The sequence below is a fragment of the Thermobia domestica genome, chromosome 10, assembly GCF_964235325.1.
Source record: "Thermobia domestica chromosome 10, izTheDome1.hap1.1, whole genome shotgun sequence".
NCBI lineage: Eukaryota > Metazoa > Arthropoda > Insecta > Zygentoma > Lepismatidae > Thermobia > Thermobia domestica.
In genome coordinates this window covers 89,763,113-89,789,660 of record NC_137463.1, presented here as the reverse complement: position 1 = coordinate 89,789,660, position 26,548 = coordinate 89,763,113, and the positions used below count along the sequence as shown (strand labels likewise).

Below are 26,548 nucleotides of genomic sequence, written 5' to 3'. Positions count from 1 at the left end.
CAACTAGTTTCTCTTCTTCTTCTCCTCAATAATACCTAAAAGTGTTCTTTTCTCCCCCACAATTTCTAACATCTCATTCGTCTTCCATTCGACCCAACTAATTCTTTCCATCCTTCTCCATACAACAGCCATAGTGGAAATATAAATAAAATTGTTATTTTAGGGGAGAAATATAAATGAAATCTTTTGTTTAACGTTCCAAATGATCCCATGGTTAAACCCTATAGGCCAGTGGTTCTCAACTGATGTGTCACGACACACTGATGTATCACGCAATCCCCTAAGGTGTGTTGCAAATTTTTTGAATTTAAAAATCATGAAGAATTTAATAATAATTGGTTAAAGTCGAGGCAGACTGTACCAGTCAACATCTCCTGCGGTAGCAATAATGCTCAGTGCTATATAGAGTCATTATAAAAACTAATTGGTTTCACGATTATAATAGGTATTATTATTATTATTATTATTATTATTATTATTATTATTATTATTATTATTATTATTATAACAATAATATCAAACAAGAGTGTCGCGATGTGCTGCACGTTCAATAAATTGTGTCGTCAGTCAAGAAAGGTTTGAGAACCACTGCTCTAGGCCATAGAAGACGAATGCGTTATGAGAGTAAATGTTTATTAAATAATTGGTGAAATAAAAGCGTGTGAGGAAATGGGAGATTCTCGAGAAAACTCTGGACACGGTTTTGTGCACTACAAACTTACATGGTCTGAGACCGAACCATTGGCCCTTTCATCAGAGGTTAGCACTGCACCACTGAGCTGTGGACCGCGGTGGCTCAGTGGCAGAGCGTTCACCTCTGGTGCTTGGGGTCCCTGGTTCGATCCCAGACCCCGCCAAGTGAACTTTGTGGTGGACAAACACCGTGTGCGTGGGTTTTCTCGAAGTTCTCCTGTTTCCTCCCACTTTTTTTCATTCCACCATTTCATTCATTACTCATGATCACCGTCTCCTTTAGTCTAACCGGCATAATCGTGGGACGTAAAACTCAAAGATTTCATTTCATTTCATTTTTCCACCACTGAACTTTCGTACCGCCTGTGACATTTATAACTTCACTCCTGGCATTTTAAAGAAAAAAGCGCATTACTTAAAGTTTGAGTTTAACATTGATTTTCAGCACAAGCTCGTCACTTGTTAGTGTTATATTAATAATAATACCACAAGCAGCTGGAAGGAAAATAATGGTTGCAGTTTGTAGGCACTATGTGTAGATAGAATTACATCTGATTTATAACTATCATAGCTTGTGTTTTATCGGCAAGAAGTTGTTATCCATATTCTCTTTCCACATGTCGTGATATTTAAAATTAAGAAGCTGGAAAGTATAGGCGTAGCCAGAACTTTTCATATTGGTGTGCAGAAAGATAGTTAAAGCTCACCACCCTCTCACTATAACGTTCTCACGTCCACATTTTATTTAATTTTAAATATATTGCAAATGAAATAAATTGCCAATGTCAATGAATTGAGAAATTATAGATAACAAAATTTAGAAAGCATGACAGTCGAGGACAGAAAGAAAGAAAAAGAGAATCAAACCACCCTGTAGTTATGTAAGTCTATGTATAGAAGAAATGTTTGAGTTTTTCAAACTACCAGCTTCTGTTATTAAGTTAATGTAGGAAGTACTTATTTAAATAGCGTAAGAAAGATATTTACAAGGCAACGACATTAAAAAATTAGATTTTAAAACAAAATGAATAAGATAATTGAGATGGTGAAGGACGAACGAATACCTAAATGAAATGATTTTATGGCACTTTAAGCGCGTTACCATAGAAATTGTCGCAGAAATATTTCTGACTACTGAGACCAAATCAACACAAAAATCTATATATATCAAAATCAAAGAAAGGAGAATCGTTTCTATATTTTATGTACACATGTACAGATATACGTAAAAGAACTACGATAAAAAAACGAGGTATTAAGATATAATCGGATATTCGGACCAACACAGTGTTGATCAGAATCTTAATCACTCCATGAAATCTCTTGAGGATTTGACCGGTGACATGAAGCTGTTGAGGATATTTAAAGACTTCTTAGGAACAAAAAAACTACACGAGTCTAGAAAACAAAGAAAGCTGATATGCGTCGAAAACTTTACTGTATGACTTGAGCAATATTTCGTTTATAAAAGGAAATGAAATCTTTAAGTTTTACGTCCCACAGTTATGCCGGCTAGACTAAAGGAGACGGTGACGATGAGAAATTGATGAAACGGTGGAATGAAGAAAGTAGGAGGAAACGGGAGAACCCCGTGAAAACAAAGTTCATCACAAAGTCACTTGACGCGAGCTGGGGACGAACCACGGACACGATTCACCAGAGGTGAACGCTCTACCACTGAGCCACCTGGCCCCATATTTCGTTTATAATTGCACTGTATTCACATATCACTATTGTCAGAAATTTGAAATTTTCTCCATTCCTTGATTTCGCTATATGTATTCTGTCATCACGGATTATATACTGTCTCTTAGTGAGAACTGAGAAAATATATACAAAAACCATCGTTTCTTTAGGCTTTTTGTATATATTTTCTAGTATTTATCCTTTATCAATATCAGAAGGAACGAAGCACTACTTCTAGGAAATAAAATGTATCGCAATAAGATCCATTTTATGCCAACTTAGCAAGCCTGCATTCAGAGAAGGAAGGAGACTTTCTCCGTTGCGCTAAATTATGCTGTACAATTGCTCAAAGCATACGATGCATAAACTTTATATATAATCATAAACTTTATATACCTCCCTAGTGTTTGTCACTAGCTACGAATCTACAACTCGAACAATGTAGTCACTTGACCACTTTCTATATATATTGAATAATTACTATCCGTTGTCAAATTATTCCTACTGAAATATTTTCTATTAGAAATGTCTGAAAATATGTTGGTTGAAATGTGACCACATGCATTATATATAATGACTTGGTTGGACTTTGATGAGATGGAAATGGTATGGAATGATAACTTGTGGTCTTATTACATAGAATGGCAGTCTATTTTCCTTTCTCACAGAATGATAACCTATCGTCTTTTCTCATAGAATGATAACCTATGATTTGAATAATAACTTAGGGTCTTTTCACTTAAAATGATGATCTTCGGCAGCAAGTATGCACTATACTTATAGAGCTACCGTTCGGAGCAAAAGACCCGGCATAGTGTTGGCGCGAACTCATGTGGTTCGGATAAAATGCTCAGCTGTAGTTGTACGTCTCGCGTAGCGTCAGTGCTGAAAGGGACGTTAGCTTCATATAAACGAATTAACGAATGTTCAAATACATCTCTTCACTCCAGACTCTAATTTCACTTTTTAAAATATTATTTTAAGTTACAGAAGAAAAGAACTGGACATCCTTACTAGTGATCAATCTTACTTCTGTTAGCAAATAGAATAGTACCTGTTTTTAATATAATGCTGATTACAATTACATTCCTTATCGTTTGCATTGCAAACGTATAGCATTAAAATCTGAAAAGTAACAAAACTATACATTCTGTAAAATTTGGTTTCTAAATTCTCCTGAAGTTGAACAAAATGCGGGTAATTACCAGGAAATTCTAATATAAAAATAGAAATAATAATATCATATAAAAGCATAAGGGAAAATAACATACAAGCGACATAATAGTAAATGAAAAGTATAGTAATAATCCAAGAAAATTAAACATGACTTAAATTTGAACTCAACCCACCAAATTGCCAGATCAGCTTTTTATCCAGAGATATTGTATATACGAGAAGAAGTCAAGAAATAAGATTCTCTATCTGCATATACTTTGTGCTGTTGCAGATAGAAAGTTGCTAGTTGGTCGAGACAAAATTCACACTTTTGACTGCTTTGTCTGATTCAAGTTGCAACACTTCACAGTCCTGAATAGCACGTAGAAGCAGCGGTGCGATCTGTTTATCGACTTTTATGGGAAAATGGGAACCAGTTCAAATCCATAAGTGTATGGAACAAATATGGTGACATTGTATCATATGAACAAATGGTGTCAGGAATGAAGTGGTGGTCGTGTAAATGTGCAAAATCAAGAAAGACACGGCGTCCTCGTACATCAGCAGAGCTTCTCTCTGCATTTGAAGATGCTTTACGGATAAATCGCCGAGTATCATTGGCAGAGGTGGAAATACAGTTTAATCTGCAGCATGGCACAGCAGAAAAATGTGCGGGGTAAATGGACTCCGCGTTAACTGACAGACCATCACAAGAAAACTTGCATGGGTGCATCACTCTTACATCTTTTCTACTTTAATGAGCATGGGGAGTATTTCCTGAGACAAATCATTACTGAGGACGAAACATTAATGCTCCAGTATTGCTCAGAAAAATAAGTGAAATCAATGGTATATCAGGATTTAGGATCTCCAATAGTCAAAATGTTGAAGACATCATCCAGCACTACCAACCTGATTTCAACTGTCTTTGGGAATATCTATTGTGTACTTCTTGTGAACTTTTGTGTCCTAGTCACACAGTGAATGCTCCGATGTATCGGGCAACACTTCAGAAACTGAAGAGACCTGTTCAATGTAAAAGGCCTCAATTGATAAGAAAGACATTGCACTTGCTCCACGTCAATGCGCACCCTCATACAGTTCATGTGACAGCAAATCTTTTGCAAAGCAGGGTTTCGAATTTCTTTTGCACCAATCACACAGGTTAGATTTGCCTCTTCGGATTCCCAAAACGAAAGAAGATTTGCGTGGCAAACAATTCACATTACATGAGAACGTCAAACATATTGCCCAGTCATGGCTTTCATCTTCTATCGCAAAGATTTTAACAAATAGATTTTCCACCTAAACAAGTGCCTCAGCACTGAAGGTGACTACGCTGAAAAATAGTGGAAAAGCGTGTCTTCTTCCTACATGTAAGTATTTCTCTTTATATCTAGTATTAAAAATATAGCTGAGGCGAGAAATTTACTTTCTAACATCCCTCATATTATATAACTCTAGAAGTGTAGCTACTTCTATCTTTCCGAAACGCAATGGAATAGATAATACACAATTAAATACTTCTTGTTATATCATACTAAATCTGCAGACATAGATTATATTTCGTTTGATGTTTTTTTTTTCAATACGTTATGACAATTTAATGTTGTTATGACTTAAGATGCTCATGTATTATTTATTTATTTATTTTTTGCCATAGAACAAACAAAGCTCTATGAATCGCTTATACGGTTGCATCTGGATTTGATTCCTCGTAGAAGTATCCTTCTCGACGGGTCTAATGGCTAGCATGCGTGCCTTCTGTGAACGTGATCTCGGGTTTGATACCTCGTGGAAGAATATTTACGGTACGTTACGATTTTCGAATTTCACCTTAAACTGTAAGTCTACGTCTCTGTATCCTCTCGGCACTGAGAAAGAACGCTTAACTTCAGTAGTCAAACTAAACTTAGTAGGAGTACAAAATATCTGTGAGCTCTCGGCGCTGGTTCCAGTGGATAGCACGTGCACTTTTGGTGCGGGTTCTGTTCCCGGTGGGAAAGCATTGAACGTATTGGGGTGGTTCGGATTCTACTTTAAACTATTGACCTACGTTCCTTATAGCCTCGGTGCTGGAAAGGGACGCTCAACTTCAGTAAAGAAACAAACAACAAACAAAATGTTGTTAGTTCAATATCCTGATGAAACTGTGATATTTCTTGAATTAAGAAACACTGATCATTAGCCTAAAAGGTAGAAATAATGGGATTGCTAAGTGAGGTGATATTGTGGCCATAGATAGTCTAGTTGAGTGGTTTCCAATCTTGTTTCCCTGGCGCCTCCCTTCCTGAATCCTACATACTTCTCACCCCCATTTTACTCTTCGTTAGTTTACCCTCTCTGAGATTTTATTGGGTTCTCAAATACGTATATAATAATAATAATAATAATAATAATAATAATAATAATAATAATAATAATAATAATAATAATAATAATAATAATAATAATAATAATAATAATAACCTCACCAATTTATATTTCAGCAAAATTTCCGTTATAATGAAGTATTATTTTTTACCAACATTCTTCTTAATGAAATTACAATCACACTGAATAAATTGTTTTATATTTGTGTGGTATTTAATTTAACGCCCCTTTGTTACAGCATTTGTAATATTTGTAAAGTTTCATCTAGTCAATCATAGACTTTTATTGGATTTAAAGCCCAGAAGATTATTAAATAAAACTCTTCATGAACAAACAAATCACTTATTTTAATATTTTCCGATTAGACTGAACTTTTATTTAATTAAAATTGATTGGTTTGAATTTCATATCCATTTTTCAGCTCTGAGACTCTGTGAGACAGAACTTACAGCTTAAAGTGAGTTCGGAACATATATTTGTATTTGTATCGAAACAAGCACTCCCAACAAATATCGAATTCGGAACCACACACACAGGAAGCAAACATCTTACCCACTAGGTCACAAAGTGGCATTGCTTAATTGTAGATAACCCACTAACGATAACTAACTTTCAATTAAGAATGCTTAAGTAATTTTCAATTTAAAAAAAAAAAACTCATAAAACGATAGTAAATGGTACCAGCCACCGTACTAAACTTTCTCCTTCTCACTTGTTAAGTTGAATCATACTATGGTGCGATTATTACTGTTGCTGCAGTTATTATGCAACCACAATCACAGTAAAGAATGTGTGGTTGCCTATAAGTATGTTGTTTTGCCGTAATCAACCCAGCATCCGTTGAGGTGTTTCATAGTCGAACTCCAAATTGTCATATAATACTCGGCACCTGGAAATGCATAAGGTTTTTTTTTTTTTTTTTTTTTTTTAAAAAAAATTGGAATTATATTTTAGTGTACATTTTCGTACACAGTAATTAGAAAGTGACAACATGGTCAAGGTTGTGTGAATAGGGAAACAAACTTTCTCATCGAAGACAACAACAGCCAGGTGACCTTTACATAAGCTTCTCGGCCTGTTACTTTTTCCAAAACAAACATCTCGTGACGTGATGGACTTTCCTAGAGAAAAATAAGAACAAAAATACTTATTGAAAACAATTTTTGGATTTTTCACCATCATACGTCACGAGATTCAATAATATAAAAAAAGTACGGGCAAGAGGCAGAGGAGAAGAAAACTGATCCATCCTTCGTTCCATACAGTTTGGGTCAGAACGTCAAGAAGCAACCATGGAGCTTGGGACTTGTGCCTTGTAAGTATCCTTTCTTTACCACAATATCCCTTTCCACTTTGGAGAGGAGATTCAGCAAAAAACTCTGCCATCTGGCATGTAACAAGTCATTTATCATTGTGGGTGTAAATCTCCTGAGTGGCACGCAACCCACTATGCTATACTTGCAAATTTAAAGATTTTATTTTCCTCTATACATGCAATTTAAAGATATTTTCTTCTGTACAAATTAATAATAATAAATTGTATTTTTAAATGGGGCTACTCATTTTTATTTTAAAGCCCTGATATATAGCTCGCTTTAGCATTTTTTTTTTAATATTTTAAAATATTATTATCAGATCATAAAGAAATGTATATGGAGCCACCAGGAAGGTATACTATTTCATGCAATATAAGAATCATCAAAATTGTTTTACCTATATGGAAGTTATGTGTGAACATACAACATATATATAAACACGTTGAATTGAGAACCTTTCTAAAGAAACAGCACCAAGAGTAAAATTCCCTTTGTGGACTTTTTCTGCAAAATTGGGGGGCGCGGTGGTTCAGTGGTACAGCGTTCACCTCCGGCGTTTGGGGTCCCTGGTTCGATCCCAGCTCACGCCGTGTGGACTTTGTGGTGGACAAACACCGTGCTCGTGGTTATTCTCGGGGTTCTCCCGTTTCCTCCCCCTTTCTTCATTCCACCATTTCATTAATTTCTCATCATCACTGTCTTCTCTAGCCTAACCGGCATAAGCGTGGGACGTAAAACTTAAAGATTTCATTCCATTTCATTTTTTCTGCAAAATTATTTATGTCGCATCGTAGAATTTTTAAATGAAATATTTGTTTATGAAATAAGAACAAAATCAAGTGAACAGTTTTCGAGAATCTTCCGAAAAAAAAAACTCTCCCTCAAGGATAAATTATCTACCTCTTGTGGATTTTCTCATTCATAATGATTTATATGATGTTATATAGACGTTAATGTAATATTTACTCGTATTTATTAAATATGAACAAAAGCAAATGAATAATTTCTGAGAAAATCTTTTAAAAATACTCTCCCTCCCGTAGACATTTTCGTGCAAAATTATTTATATCGTGCCATAAGTGTTTTTTTTTTTTTTTTTTACTTATGAAAGAAGAATAAAATAAAGCGAACAATTTTTGAGAAAATTTTTAAAAAAAACATCCACAAGAGTAAACAAGCTCTTGCAAAGCTTTTCATGGTTAACAAGGTATCCCATATTCTGGAGTTTTACTGAAACGTTTACTTATAAAATATATAAAGAAAATCGCTTTAGTCATTCTTGAGAAAATCGTGCAAAAGAATTATGTTAAGAGTACACTATCACCTGTAAAGTTTTAATGAAAAATGACTTATACAATATTATAGATTTGTTAATAGAACATTTATTTAGGAATTTGAACAAAATTGTGTCATTTTTGAGAAAATCGTTCGTTCAGAACTCACTTCCAAGACTAAACTACCTCTTCTGGATTTTTATTAAGAAATCATTTTATACGTATTATTTTTATGAATAGGAATAATACTCGAAAAAACGAGAATTTTATAAAAACTTCAAGTTTAACATATTTTGTCCACAAACGTTGAATGGTATGGCCTCTAGACGAGTGTACATAAAACCTGGACGAACAGGCGGACTGAGATCAAAAAATCGCTTTCTTCTATATGTAGAGGCCATGAAACGTAAAAATCCGTTGTGATCTCGAACTATTTTGTTTTACAATTATTATACTTTTTTCTCTCCTGTTGCACTGAATTTTAAAAAAGCGTGAAATAAATAAATATTTTGACAAGATAAACTTCAGATCAATTCTCCACTTTCAACCCAATCGATATTTTCCAAATGAGATGTTCATGTAATGTGTCACTTGAGACTAGAAAGTCACCAACATGAATCCGATGTCATACTTTACCTATTTTCTTGTTGGAGTCGTTCACATAACGATATGAAAAAATCAGCATGTTTTTACTTTGCAGGGAGCGGCATTTCAATAACTCTTAAGAATCGAATTGAGATTGTGTTAATAATTTGAGGACGCAGCACTCGAATGATAGCGGCCGAGTTCAATGCATTGTGTTTAAAAACATGCATTGTATCACATAGTACTGTGAGATTGTGACCAAATTTAAAAAGACCAGCATCTGTGCACAAGTCACCCAGTGAATGTCCGAGGACAAACAAGAAAACACCAACTTTAACATTTGTCAAGAGCGCTATCTTGGTATCCACCAAGTAGCACATGTCAGTAGTGACGAGATTCAAATTTTAGATGGACGGAACATGCAGTGCAACCAGTAACACCCATACAAGCTGCACGTACAGCACCAACTAACCGAGGATAACCCCCCACAGGCGATCCCAATTCTGTCTATGGGCCCTGGAACAATGCCATGTTAATCCATAATTTCCGCGTGAGGTGCTTTTCAGTGGTCTCTTTTCTCCCTGAATGCTGATATAAACAAACAGAGCCTTGATACTGGTCAGACGAGACCTCACACCGGACTGAGGCTTGTGAATTTGTGAGTAGTTAGAAACTAACGATGTGGTGTGGAATATAGAACACATGTATTGTCGATTCCGTGTTCATCCAAGTTACATGGAGTAGTAACCGATATAGAAACTTGTAATATGAGGTGTTTCTATCAGGAGCGGATTAAGGGAGGAGCCAGTAAAGCCCAGGCTCCGGGGCCTCCAGACTCAGGGGGCCACAAAAATTCCTCTCTGTAATACTAAAGTATAGCAATCAACTTATTATATTATAGGCTTCAGATCCATGCTAATAATTTTTCCGTTTGCTACGCTCGCGGTATCGCTAGAGTTAAGCCTTCTTCCACCAGCGTCTTCACGTTACTTATTTTGTGAGGGAGTGAGCTATTTTGGAACTATTACAAACCAAATTATTAGCTTGTGGCGCCAATTCCTTTCAAATATCTCAGCCATTACTTAGAGTAAATCTGAGGAGGTTTTCCAAATCTCCTTAGCAATAAAACGTTCCCATTCAAATCAATTTGGACTGTCTGAGATACTGAAAAGTCATTCCCCAACAACATGTCTTGGGAAAAAAGTACTTAACACGCGAAAAGCACGATGAAATATTGTCCTATTAATTTTGAAACGTACAATTGCTATCTTGTTTATCAAAAGAGAATTCTGAGTAATTCCTTTCATTCGTGTGTCGATATTCAATATCTTAGCCTTAGGTGAAACTAAATCATCACTAATTATTAATATCTGCAAAGAAGAATCTAATGCAGCATCAGTATTCTTATTTTCAGATAATAATGGCATTAAGATCATGTTATTTCGTGTAGTAATGGAGGATTTTACAACATGACCCTTATTTTCTAATACAGTGTTAGCTGTAAATGTGCTTCCCACATTTACAGATATTATGCGTTTAAAGACTGTTTACGCAACAAACACGTATGTTCTGTGTGAAAACCATAACCACAAAAAGAGGAAATGGAATGTGTTTGTGCCTGATTCGGAAATTGTTGATAATTGTTTCCATACATAGGTGACTGAAACTGATAATTCAAACGTATCCTAGGAATTATTCGTAACATAGGGCCCCTTTTAAATGGTCGGCTTCAGGGCCCCAAAAGCCTTAGGGTCTAATCCGACCCGAGTTTCCATTACTTATGAATCCAGAAGAAGCGTTTCCAGCGTTCTTTCAGCATGACGTTGAGCCTCTGTACAATTAAGTTTCAGGTTCAACAGTGGTTGAATCAACAATTATATCATCACGGGATCAGCAGAAAGGGGACAGTGGAGTGATCACTGCGATTTGGTTTACCAACAAGACGAGACATGACAGAAGCGTAGTGTTGAATACGAAACAAGACAGAGTTCTTCAAACAGAAACAGAGTTCTTTTCTTTTCTTTTTTCTTTTTTTCCTTTCTTTTTCTTTCTTTCTTTCTTTTTTCTTTTTCTTTCTTTTTTTTTTTTGGGGGGGGGAGACGAAGCAGCCTCAACTGTTCTCTCGTAGACATCTCTGACCACGATTCCCAGAGCTCTCTAATCAATAATGAATATTTTGTTTCGACGATTTTCTCGTAAATGGCTTTAAGACTTTTTTTTTATATATTTTGTAAATGTATTTTCACCATTAACCAAGACAATTACATGGCCTGTTTTTTTCTGAAGACCCAGAAAGGTTACCCTATTGATAGGGTTAATTTTCTTTGGAAGAAGTTTTCCCAAGAACGCCTATTATATCTGTATATATATATATATATATATATATATATATATATATATATATATATATATATATATATATATATATATATATATATATATATATATATATCACAAATCTGTACATATAACGGACAAACCGGCCTCCCTACATGTTTGCAATGAAACTCATTGCTGTCGGCACAGTCGGCACCAGTAATTGTTGCTATTGATTGCGTATTGCAGCAGTTAGGGAGGAAGAGGTCTTATTGCTGTAGCATCCCACTACAGTATAAAGCCGTGAAGATTAGGTGCAGTTGAATCTGTAATGGCTATTTCCAAGATGTACTCAATTCAGCAGAGAATAGCAATAATTGAGGGAGGTGTTTGTGTTCACCGGTTCGTTTAAGGAGACAGACATTTTTTGGAGACAAGTTTTCTTGTGTAGGTGTTTCTGCAAAGAGCAATGTTCAAGGTTTAGTGAAAAAGTGGCAAGAAACAGGATCAGTTGCAAACGCCAAAAAGAATCGAATCTCGTGCGTTCGTACACTTGGTAAATGATATCGAATTACTAATGTCATATTAACCCTCTCAAGTCAACATGTAAGTTATCATGTTATCCCAAGAAATAAGTATTCCGCGCAGTACATGTCAACGAGTTTTACGTGCTGTATCTGCCGGTAAAATTGTGGATCCCATATTTTTGTCAACATTAAATATTGAGGTGAATATTGGAATTTTCGAAGAATTTTATGAACAAATAACATTCTTGGAACGAAATTATTCCTTCTTTCAACAGAATGGGGCAACCCGTCACACTTCACGTGTGTTGCTGTCACTAATTCACGAGAAATTCACAGAGACAAGAAAGAATTGTGACCACCGCGATCACTAGATCTGTATACTTGTGATTTTTATCTTTGAGGCAGTTTGAAGGGTAAATTGTGCTCTAATAGATCTAAAATATTAGAATACTTGAACGACAATATCTGTAGTGAAATTCGAACAGTGACGTAGCAAAGTTGTATTCCATGTACAACATGGTAAGGCATGCACAAAAGGTTTGTTTGAGTTTTAACGTCCAACGTTTATGCCTGGGCGGCTAAGGGAGATATAGTGGAATCCGAACCACTTTTTTCGTTCAACTGCAACTCCACCAGGAATCGAACCCGGAAGCATGCATATCAAAGGCAAGTGTATAGCCACTAGACCAAGCGAGAGTCCGGCGTGCACAAAATGGCATTGATGCATGAGTAGAACATTTTCAGCACCTTCTATAATTTTCTGTAATTTTGATGAGTACAAATCTTTCCATTATTAGCATGTGTGTGTATATTTTTTTCTGTACTATCAGATAGTATTTAGTTATTTATTTACAAAACCACTCATTCAACCTCATGAAAGACCGGTTTTAGTGGCTACCCTGTATATTTCATAAACAAATAATTCGGTAATAACTGAAATATGGCATCATTCCATTTAAGAAATGGGAGAAAGTAAACTTACTATCCATTTGTTTATTCCAATATGAACATGTTTTTAATTTTCAAGTAAGCTTTATTCCCCTTAAATTAATTGACTTATTATCACAGCACACCATTATGGTTTATTCAACTTTAATATTAATTTCAGAATTGAATCCATAATATTCGAAGATTTTTTTTGATTAAAATGTGTATAACTATTGCTACTATAATTAAATTAACAATATTAATATTCGCTCTTAAAGAACTAAATAATCTACAGTCAGTAATAAGTTATTCTGTGATGCTTGATTTCATATCTGATCACTTTATAAACAACAAAACGTAGTACTACTCCCTCAACTTACATCTTAACAGTTGTCTGTGTGTCACACTAGTATCCAATCTACGAATCAAATATTTAGTTTTATTTTAAACAATTATTCTAAATCTTATAAACAAACCATTTAGCACATATTCACAACACACCAAACAGCATGATGTTGACAAAAAAAACTTACCACAGGGTACATCTCCCACACTGCAAAAATAACATCAAGAATTCGACGATACCAGCCGTTATGAAGAAACATTAACGGAAGCAAAGGACAACACAGAAGAAAGAATCCAATCAGAATACTTAAGTACCAAAGAAAACAGAAAGTTAAGCCACGCATCCACCCAGTAATTGACATTGTTTTAGTACAATTCCAACAACATCGATCTCAATTGCTCACTGTATGACCTACCACACAACGACCGCTACATTGTCTTGTTTCAATTTTATCGTCCGTTATTATAAAGTATACAAGTAATATACATAACGGCGTTAAAATATCTTGTAATTGGAAAATTCTTGACAGATACCGGTAGGCTCATTTTGAATATGCCAATTTTTCTGGTTTATTTCTGTATGAAGGAGAATACAAATGCGATTTGCTGCTGTCACTTTCTTGAAGACGTGTACCGCTTCTTCGGAGCCACTGTTTCTCTCACAGTTGTTGGTATTTTGCCAATCGCGGAAACGAAGACCTGACTCAGAAAATGGACACCGGCAAACTGGCGGCTTTGGTTCGTGAGCGAGTTGCACCTGCCACAGTTTTTATACACAGCGCGCTGCCTGGTGGACAAGAGTCAAATCACATTATAAGCTGTACGGATCATTTTGATATCTCTTTTCCCGTCATGCAAGTGAAAACCAATAACTCATCCGGTTTCTTTTTTTCTTACGTCTTAAGGACTTCATTCCGATTTCTGCACGATTTGCCTAGTTTTATCTAAACGGCACTAGAGTGTGATTGTGGTTCCTTCCTGTGACCTTGACCCCTTGTGTGTTCCACTCTGTCTACTCCCGCTCAACGTCTCTGTCTCTACAGGATGCTGCAGGTATTGATCTTTCGAGATCCCCAGCATCCCGGCTCGGTCCAGAGCAATGCTCCAGCCTAGCCGCGACGTAATCGTTACAACTGAGTCGATCCAGCGCGCTTCTAGTTTAGATTGTTATCCTAAATCACACCACAAGCCATGGAGAGAAAAATTTACACACTTTCTCTTCTCCAACTATAACTGTAAACATCACGTATGCGAATCTTAAATTTCTTTTTTTCCCCTCTTTCCTTTTCTTCTTTCTTTTATTAATATTACTCCCTTGACGTGTGTTTGTTCCAACACTCCATCAATTTAGCGCATGACTAAAAGTTTGTTGAAAAGATGTAACATAAATTTAGAGGGGATTTTTTTTTTTAAAAGAAGCACGTCGTGAGAAACCATAAATTCAAAATAGTAATGGGTGTTTCAGAATCCACCTTTAATAATGAATTTGGAAGGAGACGAGTTTCTCTCTCTTTTTTTTTTAAACATTATTTTGTAGTTCAGAAATTTATTACTTAACTTCTTTTCATTCCCAATCTGTTCTATTTGTGGTATAATATCCCTCGGAGAACAATATATTCTGAGAAAGTAAGGGTTTAAGTTAGTGTAAATTTATATTTAAAAATAGAGATATCATTTATTGTATTCTGAACTCAACTTGTTAGAAGCGTACACGCCTTTGGCGCTGGAGATCCGGATTTGATTCCCAGTTGGAGATCAAGTGGTTCGGATCTATTGGTAAGCTTCACGTCTCATATAGGCTTGGTGCTGAACGTAACGATAAACCCCAAATCAATCACGTGAACAACTAGAAATCACATACTTCTCTTTTAGTAAAAACCGTATATTTTACAACAGTATTAGCTTATAGCGGGAAAAATGTCTAATCGATAATTCTCATTGAGCTAAACAAAACGATGCAGTGAGTGTAAATCCTCATGAGTAATTTTAGAGGATATCGGGACAAATCAATTTTTTGTAAACCTAAAAATTGGTGGTATGAAAACGCCGCCACATATTAAGATCATGTTTATATTGAAGTATAGACTTATCAAACTTTTCATCAGGACACTAGCTTCATGACAGGACATAGTATAGTTTATGCGATATAACTCAAAATTGTAATTAAATATGGAGGTTAAGTTTAGAGTAGCCCCTCCGGTTTTTTATAAAAAATAGGAAAATTTACAAGATAAATATGGTAGGAAATGATAATTTGGAATTCCTATGTGCTGTTTAGGTGTGTAAGTTTGACAGTAAAGTAGGTTTAATAGGAGAAAAAATACATAGAAGTGGGTACTATTTGCAAGACGGGGAAGGTTTCCAAGATTCAGCAGCATGGTAGTCGTATAGTATGGCGAATCGATGCGTTGAATGTGATGTTTTCGCCTTGAGTTTTACAGAATTATATGAGAATAACGAAGAGGATCTAATATATATATATATATATATATATATATATATATATATTACAGTAACCATGGATTACTTAATTTAAATGATAGTTGAAGGTTCTATGAGAACCGGTTCCAGTCATTGTTCTAGTCCAGCTAAAGTCTTACCGGATAACCTAACCTAACCTAACCTAACCTAATAATTCTTAATGTTTTAATTGCTTTCTTTTGTAGGTTTGAAACTGGAAGGGCACCTCTAAACTTAATCCAAATATGGATTTAATTTTTTGTATAACTATAATATTGTCCAAAGATGAGATATGTGTATCAATTGATACATAATATCAACAAAACAACATGCTTATAAGTAAAAATTCTCATGAGTAGTTTTCGAGAAAACTGACGCAAACTAATTTTATGACGTTATAAAGTATGTCGTTTGCTGTCAATAATTTATGATTTTTAATCTGCTGGAACAGATTATTTATTTATGACACTGTCATAAAAAGTATACTATAAACTAGCAGATTATATCTGAAGTTGTTTGTCTTTTATTAACGATGAAACACTTACTCCTAATTGGCACATATGCTCCTAACAGTGACACACATATTCCTAATCGTGAATATATTACTTATCTTGCTATAATATAATATAAGTTTTTACAGCCTCATGACAAGAATTTAATGAAATCACAATAAAATGAAGACAATAACTAAAATAGGTATCTTTATAGTTGAAAAAAGTTGACTATAGTTGACTATCTATAAACTCTGAAATAGTTGAGAGAAGTATTTAAATAACGTGTATTAGCTTAAAATCCAAATGCTGACAATTCAGAAAGACAGCTCGCTAATTTCTTATCCTTGAAAGGTGCTCTTTGAATAAGTTATGCTTACCTGATAGATAAAGCAGACAGTTTACAAAGTAAGTGATGTGCCGAACTAACTGTCAGGATGTAGAGGAAATTCTTTTTTTAACCTGTAGTCTTGTTTCTTTAAAAATAATGTTCACATCTTTAGTGCAAGAATCTCTTTCATTTCCTGGTGGAAGCTCATAAATACAGTTTTCATAAAAAACTGTTCGCTCACGTCTAACATAGTATTGGTGTTAAAAAGAAACGTTAAAATGAAGAAGATAATCCACTTTACATTACCACCGCGGGCTTACTCACATCTTTTAGGTAAAATATTTTTAAACATAAAATTAATGATAAGGATAACCATGTGCTGAAATATAGACACATGTTCATTTTTATTCTAACATGACAACTGACAAAATTAAGTGATGATTTAAAAACTAACGTTAACTTACCGAAAATAACCCTTCAATATTGCCTAGGATACTTGGGTAGAGGAAAGAACGACATTGACTCAACACATTGGTATGTAGTGATGCGCACGAGTCGAGTCGAGTTGGGACTTAAGCCTGTCTTGACTCGTCTCAAGAAAATGTAGTTTCGACTTGTGTCTCGACTTGAAAATATGTTTCTGTCTCGACTCGACAGTTTCTGTCTCGACTCGACTCCCCAGAAAATTCCGGGGAGGAAGCGATGCGTTCTGACGTTACGTTCAATCACATCACAGATGTGTTACTTTGGGTTCAGATCCGGCGAGTTGGGCGGACAACACATCACTTGAAACTCGCCCCTGGGCGGACAGCACATCACTTGAAACTCGCCCCTGTGTTCCTCGAACCACTCCATCACACTCCTGGCCTTGTGACATGGTGCATTATCTTGTCGAAAAATTACTTTTGCAAAAATCCTTTTAAAAATCCTTTCCTACCAATAGAAGCGAAAGACCTATCTGTACTAGTTCTTGGCATCCAAGCAGTCCATTTATTGTAATATACTATATAAAATAGTCTCATATCATAATATGTGATATACTGTACAACAAATGTTACATTATATATTATCCGTAACTCGTGACATGATGCGACACATTAAAGCCTTAAAATAGTGGAGAAGCGAATGATCCAGAAGTTATGTAGCCCTATCGCGTTCATGGGAACGAAAACACAATAATTATAATTACACTATAGACTGCCAATTGCTCATTCAGAGAATTTATGAAGTTCACTTTATCGCAATATTTTTTTTTAAAAAGTAGATAATCTATTATTATTATTATTATTATTATTATTATTATTATTATTATTATTATTATTATTATTATTATTATTATTATTATTATTATTATTATTATTATTATTTGAAGTAGAATTAAATATCACATTAATTATTAGTTTTAATTAACTGAATTGAGCTGAAAATTAAATCTTGATCTCGAAAGATTAGCTATTAAGTTTATGCGTTCTGTATCTTTCTAAAGTAATAAATGCTGGAATTGGTTTCAAGGCTGTTTCTGGGTGAATACTTTCTTCAAAATAATATTAAAAATTATAGAAAAATTTTCGAGACGTTCGAGTCGCGTCGAGATTTTCACGAGTAGTCTCGACTCGACTCGTGTCTTGACTCGAAAATTCGAGTAAAGAAATACGTTTGTCTCGACTCGTCTCGAATTTTATAAAATGGGTCTTGACTTGAATCTCGACTCGAATTCGAGTCGTTTCGATTCGAGATTCTAGACATGTCTCGACTTGTGTGCATCCTTATTGGTATGCCAGTTACTTACTTACCTTAAAACTTTTGTTTTCTATCTTGTATCTTCTTACCTATAATTTAAATTAAGAATAGCTTAAATCTGGCTGAACATCCTTGAATGGAAAGATACTGTTAGGATTTCCCTGAAAAAAAAAGTTGTATACCACTGTCCTGAATAATACATTAGGAATATGAGAAATTGTTAAGAGCATAACTTACTAAAAATAATACAAGATTTACCATTTTTGTTTTACTTGTTTCTCATAAGTGAAAGGAGATAATGAAATGCAACTTACCACAATCATAGATTATTATTCTATAATAGAGAATATGAAACTGAAGAATTTTCAGTATGCCATCCATAGAAATTACAGTGTTGCCAGAATAACATTTCCTCAAAATCTAAGTTAAGTCAGCGACTAGAGGAACGAACTCAATTGCATTTGATTACGTATCATGTTGTTTTGGTCTTCTGTGAGCTACTTTTTTAAATAACTTTATTATTTAATTTTAATAACTGTATGTTAAAACTATTTTGTTAATTACAAACTAAATAGAACTATTATTTAAAAAGTAGTTCACAATATTTCATGCGCTCACAATAGTTGAATTTGCGCTCTTTCACATTCACATGTTTATAGCAGTGACCAACTGAAGACGCATTTTTTGTTGTGATATGAGTTATGGTCTAAAATTTTCTTGATGATTATGTGCAGAATTTTCATATGTAACTTCTAAGACATTGCTAACGTTGAAGGGTATGTAAGAAGTATGTATGTACAAAAAATTCCAGAATTTTTATTTCTGGAAAGGGTATTTATCGTTTGAAGATCAGGAAATACTGGTGTTGGAACAGCAGCAAAGGATTTGATCTATCAAGGATAAAACTTTCTAGAATGTTTCATTCTTGAAGTAAATATTTAAATTTTACCCGCCACAGGTGAATAACTTTTGGTATTATTCTTCTGCAACCTATCAAACAAACAGTGTAGGGACAAAAAAACCTGTATTTTGTTTGGGGGAGATTTATTGCCTCGGCGTTTGTTCTTCGTCAAAATGTTGAAAGCATATGTATGTAGCTTTTCTATTTTTGCCAACTACTGTTTGAAGGTAGGCAGCGCCAAAAACAAGGCACTTCTTGTAAAGAGATTATTGTACTTAAATTATACCGGAAATCAATATTTGGACTTCATGTTTTTATAGTATTATTACTGGAGAAGTAAATTAATATTTGAATTGTTATGAATACAAGTAAAAGTATTTTTTCACAATTTTCGAAAAAAAACGCTTGCAAAATTTAAGTGCATATATTCCTTATTTTTCCTATATAGATAAAGGAAAACTTTGGGAGTGAATTATGGTAATATAAATATATATAGTGAAATCATGACCAATTTTGATACCTCAAGTGAAACTTGAATCCTTAATTGACGCTTATGTATAAAGCTCTAGATCTCTGGATTGACGCAACGAATCATTCAACTACAGAAACCGGTTAGTTCAGGCTTACTTACATTTGAAGCATTGGGGGAGTATTTGAAAGCCATAGTTAGTGCTGTAATTTAATCTGGAAGCCTGTAAAACTTAATTCCCCTTGCGTGGAGGCAACCAACAATGCACTAAAGTTAAGCGGAAAGTGTGATGCGCTAGGGGTAAACAGTTCATTAGAGTTACGCGACTTGGAAAGGTGATCAGAATGAATTGACTACATTTTCCAGTCAAATAATACGATAAACAACCCACATATGAAGTTAAATTTGATCAGCTGCATGCATTTGGTATTCATCCGCATGGATGCAAATGAAGTAAACGAGATGGAACATGTCAATCATTCACAGCAAAAAGATGTCAATTTACGGGGGAAAAAAGGAAGAAAGAAAAGAAAGTAGAAAAAAAGTATTTCTATTTTGGACCAAGGGTGACTGGGAATTATAATAATCAAATAAAATGAAGCGAATAGTGAAACATCAACAGAAAATGTGAAAACAACAGATAATGTTTACAACACAAAAATTCAGATCTAAACTTAAAACGTCAAAGAAGAGTTGAGTTTAGTTGATTTTGAATTTAACGTCCCTTTCAGCAGCGAGGCTATATGAGACGGTACCTACTGATTAACGTGGAATCTTAACCACATGAGCTCCCGCCGGGAATCGAACCCAGATCTTCCACGCCACAGACGCGTATGCTAACCGCTTAGCCAAGAAATAGCTCAAAAGCAAAGAAGAAAATAAAGAGAGTAGCGATTATAAGAACAGATTAATTTAACAAGAAAAATATAATAATGAAAATTTCAATTAGCGATTAAATCATTACGAGTTAGTCAAGCATTAGGGATGGCAACTGAATTCGATTCATGCTAAACTAAACTTATTTTGATTAACGTTGTCGACAAATATAACTCTAACACTTAAAGCCAGAACTCCCAAGAACCGTAAATAAAGAAGGAAAAAGTAATTTTGTTTACCAATAAACGTTATTACTCACTGTCGGACAAAGGGCAACCGAAATGTTTGAAATCAATGAAAAAGCAAAGGTGAAGTAATTTTCGTATGTCGACAGATATAAGATCAAAAACGGTAAGACATATCAAGATGCGGTTTTTGGTAATTTGATTCAAGGTTCCAAGGACAAGTTCCATCTCCTTCATTCACTCTCTGTTAAAACCAGAAGTGGTACGGATTAGCCATTTCCGGTTTCAACATTTATCGTCATAAAATGAAATCGGTTACAGATAGCAAAATGCAGTTTTCTGCAATTGATTCAGCGTCTCAAAGCAACGTACCATGGCAATGCCGCACACTTTTTCAATAACGGAAGTAGTTGAAATGTAATATTTACTTCCGGTTTCAATATTGATTTCCATAGTGCAAGAATTATAAGAGAAATCGAGATGTGATTTTCGGCAATCGATTCAGCGCCCCAAGAATAGGTTCTATCTGCTCCATTAATCTTCTGTTCAAAACACAAGTGGTTCAAATTAGCCATTTTCGATTTTAACGTTTATCGCCATAGAACGAAAACGGTAACAGATGGCGAACGATTCAGCGTCTCTAAGTAACGTACCGTGACAATGCTGCACACTCTATCAAAATAGAAAGTAATTTAAATTTAATATTATTTCTGGTTTTAATATTGATTTTCGTAGAGCAAAAACGGTTTTCGCAATTGATTCAGTGTCCCATGAATAACATTTATCTCCTCCGTTAAACCTTTATTCAAACCAGAAGTGATTAAAAATAAACCATTTCCGTATCAACATTTATCGCAATATGGTTGTTAGGTAGAAACAAGCGGTATTCTATAAACGATTCAGGGTGTCAAGAGAATATACTATTAAAACCTCGAAACTCTATCAAGACCGGAAGTAGTTGAAATGTGCAACAACAAGAACAAAACAGTAAGAGATATCGAGACACGGTTGTCTGCAATTGATTCAGCTTCTCAGGAATATGTTCCGCCTTCTCCATTAATTCTCTATTCAGATTGGAAGAGGTTAGAATTAACGATTTCCGGTTTCAATCTTTATCGCCATAGACCAAAAACAATAAGGCATAGCGAGTGATGCCTTTGTGGTATTGAGTCAACACTCGAGAAAGAGGTTCTATCTTTGATCTGTCTAGATCAAAAATAGAGAATTAGTTCTCGCTGGTCTAGTTGAGCCAGTGTGGTGTAATTAAACAGCCTAAGAGGAATCCATTAGAGGTTTGAGTTCCTCTGAAGAGAACGGACATCTTTTATTCTTCTCGCCGCTTCTGTGTTCGTATCCCTGTCGTATTCGGATTAACTAGGAAAGTGATTAAAAAGAAGATCCAGGAGGGAAATTTTCCAGTTGGAGCGACTGAAAATAGTGTCGTAAGAATTGAACGCATGTCGGTGGTTTCACGTTAAGCTGTTGGTCCACGTCTGATATAAGCCTCGATGCTACAACCGGCTAAACTTTAACAAACAATAATATCAATGTTAGAGCGCTCACCTAAGAAGTGTTTGGTTCAATCCTCAGCCATCTGAGTTCGTGGTGAACAACATAATATCCATGGATTTTCTCGAGGATCTCTCGTTTTCTTCCACATTTTCATTTCAACAAGTACTTCAAAATCATTCACTTCAATAAATAATTCGTCTCTTTTTGTCTATGGGACATAAAACTAAACATTTCATTTTATAAAACTAGAAATTTCATTTTATATCAATACGTTTTGTCTTGAAAAGTCTAGAAAAGATAGTTTTTAAAAAAAAAAAATCAAAACAGCCAATGTATTTCAATCGAAAATTTTCTTATAGGCTTTATGTCTGGAGAATATATACAGTGTAGCCAAACCCAAACTATCAGTTAACTCAGTATGATGTGCTTATTCCGTACAAAATACGAAAACTCAATTTAGAGGCCGTTCAAAAATTTTTGTGACCCCTGATCCAAAAACAAATTATTGGCCAAGATCGCAATCTCTTGATTCACTTTTGGTTTTCCTAACTCCTTGTTTCTTTCCCTTTATTCTAAAACACATGATCTGCGAAATATAAGATTCATTTAATTGATTTGAATTACACTAAGAATGCAGTTAATAAGAACGTTAGTCCAGTGGCATGTGCCTTTAGTTGCATTTTATTCTTTATATCGTTGTATTACTTATTGACATTGAAAAACAATAACCTCACGTCTTTCGAACCTCGCGTTACATATCAAGATTAGAAATCACCTTTTGAATTTTAATCATGTTATTTTCCTCCTTAATGTTTTTCCTTTAAAAAAAGAAAATAAAAAATGAAATTGAACAAGAAATTCTACTCAGAAGACTTTAGTGAATACACGAAAAGTGTCTTTCCATGTTCTATTCTATCTAATCCAGCTTACGAGCGAAGCCTATCCAATGACAGGCACATGACAGGCACATGACAGGATTCCCTGTATCTCTTTCCTTAGGTTTATTTTAGTAACTTTTGCTGCTATAGAAACCTGTGACTAGTACATCATAATGTTTGTATAAGTATTGTTCTTTAGAATTCATAATTGTCTAGAGCAGTAGAGTACTATATCATTATCGTATTTTCGCTTTCCTTTCTTTCGAGCGACAATAGGAAAAAAGAAAGTGAGGTAACCGTGAAAAAAATCGAATTCGAGATTTCAACGAAGTTACACGTTTCATGGTCCAATACATATCGGAAAAGTGAGGTTTGGAAGTCTGTCAGCCAATTCTATCTGTTCGTCCATATATATATATATATATATATATATATATATATATATATATATATATATATATATATATATGCATGCCTAGAGACTATACTGTTCAATGTATCTGGACCAAATTTTATGCAATTTGAGATCTTTATAAGATTTTTTAAAAATTTTCTTTCTTATCTAAAAAAAAGGTAATTTATTGACAGATGGAAACTAATAATTGCGATTTTCTCAAAAACAGTTCTAAGGATTTTATTTACTTTTTTACAAATTAAAATTCCAACAACATAAAATGGTATAAGTCTTTTTTGTGCAAAACATCGCTTCATTCATTGTGCGTGGTTAATCAATAGTATTTTCACCATTGTTAGAAGCAACCAGTCAGGTTTTTATCAAAGATAAGTTTTCAACGAATCAGAATTCACTATAGTTGATACCTTAATCAATAAGAACTTAGCAAAGATAAAAGCAACAAATAATGTGACGTTATAAATAACCGTTTCTATTTTTTAAACACTTTAGGTAGAAATCCAAGCCTAAGTAAACTAAGTATACCTCTCGAACCATAGCTCCAAAATCTAGTTAGAAAGGTACATTAATATACCTGTATGTGGATCTTAATATATAATCATCTAATATTTTGTCCTGGCAAAACATAAATCTTCCAAAACTGTAATGCGCCACTCCTCACTCCCGCTGGAAATTATGCATTCCAATGTGGTTTGTTTATGCTAATAATTTTCATAGGTTTTTACTTTATTCATTGCTTTGCTAAGGGAATGTAATCTTTTGAGTTCGAGGTGCCGACAGGTAATGAATCTGCACCGTCTCTTAATTTTATTTATTATGAGTGCTGGCGAAACATAGCCGCAACAAACTAAAGGGGGAGCTATTTAAATTGTAAAATAAACTGTACTGGGAATTCTTTTAGAAACAGAACTACGTTCTATATTTTATCAGTTTTATACGTATTTTAAAGAAATCACTTTAAAACCTGGCGAATACAAGCTGAGTTTCATACATTAAGTAGGCCTACCTGGAAATAACAGGTAACAAAAAATTTAAGTAAAATTTTGAGATTTGTTTGTTGAAGCAATAAGTGTGTTTTATTATGGAGGACTAAATCTATAAGTATTCGGAAGGGGAGAGAGATATATATTCATCTATCTCTCCCCTCACATTCAGCCACTTTTTTCATACAGGAAGCTCAAATTTAGAAAGGAATTTTCTAAATACTAAGTTACTAAATTTTAAATTCTAAATTCCAAATTACAAAACAAAAGAAAAATTGCAATAACTGTATATTTTCCCTGAAGTATAACTTGATGTCATTATTGTCGGTAATTTAACATTATATAATGATACTTCCGCAAGCAAGCAAACTATTCCATTTGGATTCATGTAATAGCTTATGTTTACGACTCAGTTATACTATCTAAGATGCTTCTACAGAACACCTTCGAATAATAGAATGGAGCAGGGTTAAAAATAGATCTGAAAAGGTAGCAGGACGCATGACGCCACCCATCTCCGTGCCTATTTTTGCCAATTATATATATATTTTTTAGGAAGTGGGTGGACGCCATAGATATTTTCTGAAAGTGGGGTAACGGTGCCCCCCGCGTTCCCCCTCACTTTTACCCCTGGAATGGAGTAGAATAATAATATGGTTTTCTGTCAAACAGAACATCGTATGTCATTATGGATACAATTTCAGATGTTCAGCGTAGTCCGGATTGGGCGTACCCCTGATTGGTGTTTTTTGACGGTTTTAGGTTTTACCCACATTTGTTTGGTAACATTGCTTGGCATTGTCTGGCAACATTGCTATACATGTCCCTTTGTTTTCTGCTTGGTAACAGTTATTTGCAATGAAGTTGGAGTAATCAACAATGTGTGATTGGAAGAGGTTGTGCATCTTCACCAGCTCCCTTTGTTTCGCCTCTAAGAAGTCCCGATCTGACGACACCAGACAATGCTCTCTGGGGTTTCATAAAGCAACAAGTAAGAAACACTCGATATCACTCAATGCAGGTATTACGGGCAGCTGTAGAACACGCCTTTACTTTTGTGACTCCGGAGTATCTCCGCAAAACATCTGCGAGAACTTGGCGCAGAATTCTGCTGTGTTACGACATGGATGGTGATCACACTGATGTTTATGACTCTTAAGACTTCAAGGTAACTGTGTACATACGTTCTACCATAACTAACAGTATACTGTTGAAACTAAAGGGGGGTACGCCCACTTCCGGACCACCTTATACACACAGCTTGTGTAAGAAAGAAAGTAAAAGAATTATTCAATTTAAATACTGAAGGTTATATGGGAATATGCATTTATATCTATTATTTATACAGGGGAAAGACAAAAAAAATCTAAAAACATTTCATACAGGACACGTAAGTTTCGCCCTCCACTGTACAACGCGTGTTGCGGTTGCTGATCGTTTTTTTGTTTTCAATGTGTCATGTGGACCTTCCTTTTCTGTCACCAGTAACCCGTTCACCTGTGAGTGTCTTGATGTGAAACTGGTGCGGTAAAATGGGCGACCCGACAGACTTCCAAAGAGGCATGATCGTTGGTGCCCGTCTGGTTGGAGCTTCACTGGCAACAGTAGCGAACATTGTGGGGGCATTGAAAAATACTGTGTCCAATGTCACGAGGGCATACTCAATTCATGGGCAAATTACGTCTGTAAAGCACAACAGTGGTCGAAAGATAATCCTGTCAGATAGGGACAGGAGGGCATTAAAACGGATTCTAGCAGCTAAAAAGAAGACCACTGCAATGAAAATAATGTCTGAACTCAATTCCGGCCTACAAAACCCGGTTTCATCGAAAACAGTGCGACGGGAACTTCATAAAATGAAAATTCATGGCAAGGCCGCTATCGCCAAACCTCTGGTCACAGCAGTAAATGCGAAGAGACGTATCCAGTGGTGCAAGGACCACAAGGCGTGGACGCATGAGCAGTGGAAACACGTTATGTGGTCCGATGAATCGACCTTCACCTTGTTTCCAACAATTGGTCGTGTTTACGTATGGAGAACACCGTCGCAGGCCTATGATACAGACTGTCTGCTCCCAACTGTAAAGCATGGGGGTGGTTCTATTACAGTATA

The 26,548-nt window shown here is 35.0% G+C and overlaps 1 protein-coding gene across 1 annotated transcript in view; it reads right to left on the bottom strand.

Moving 5' to 3' along the window:
- The window catches only part of LOC145662552 (lysocardiolipin acyltransferase 1-like), a 72,928-nt gene extending 58,674 nt beyond the window's left edge, over positions 1-14,254 (bottom strand). Inside the window, exon 1 of the mRNA XM_081728229.1 lies at positions 13,386-14,254. Coding sequence (XP_081584355.1) covers positions 13,386-13,559 — 174 coding nt within the window. The 5' untranslated portion in view covers positions 13,560-14,254. The remainder of the gene's footprint in view (positions 1-13,385) is intronic.
- Positions 14,255-26,548: the final 12,294 nt, after the last annotated feature.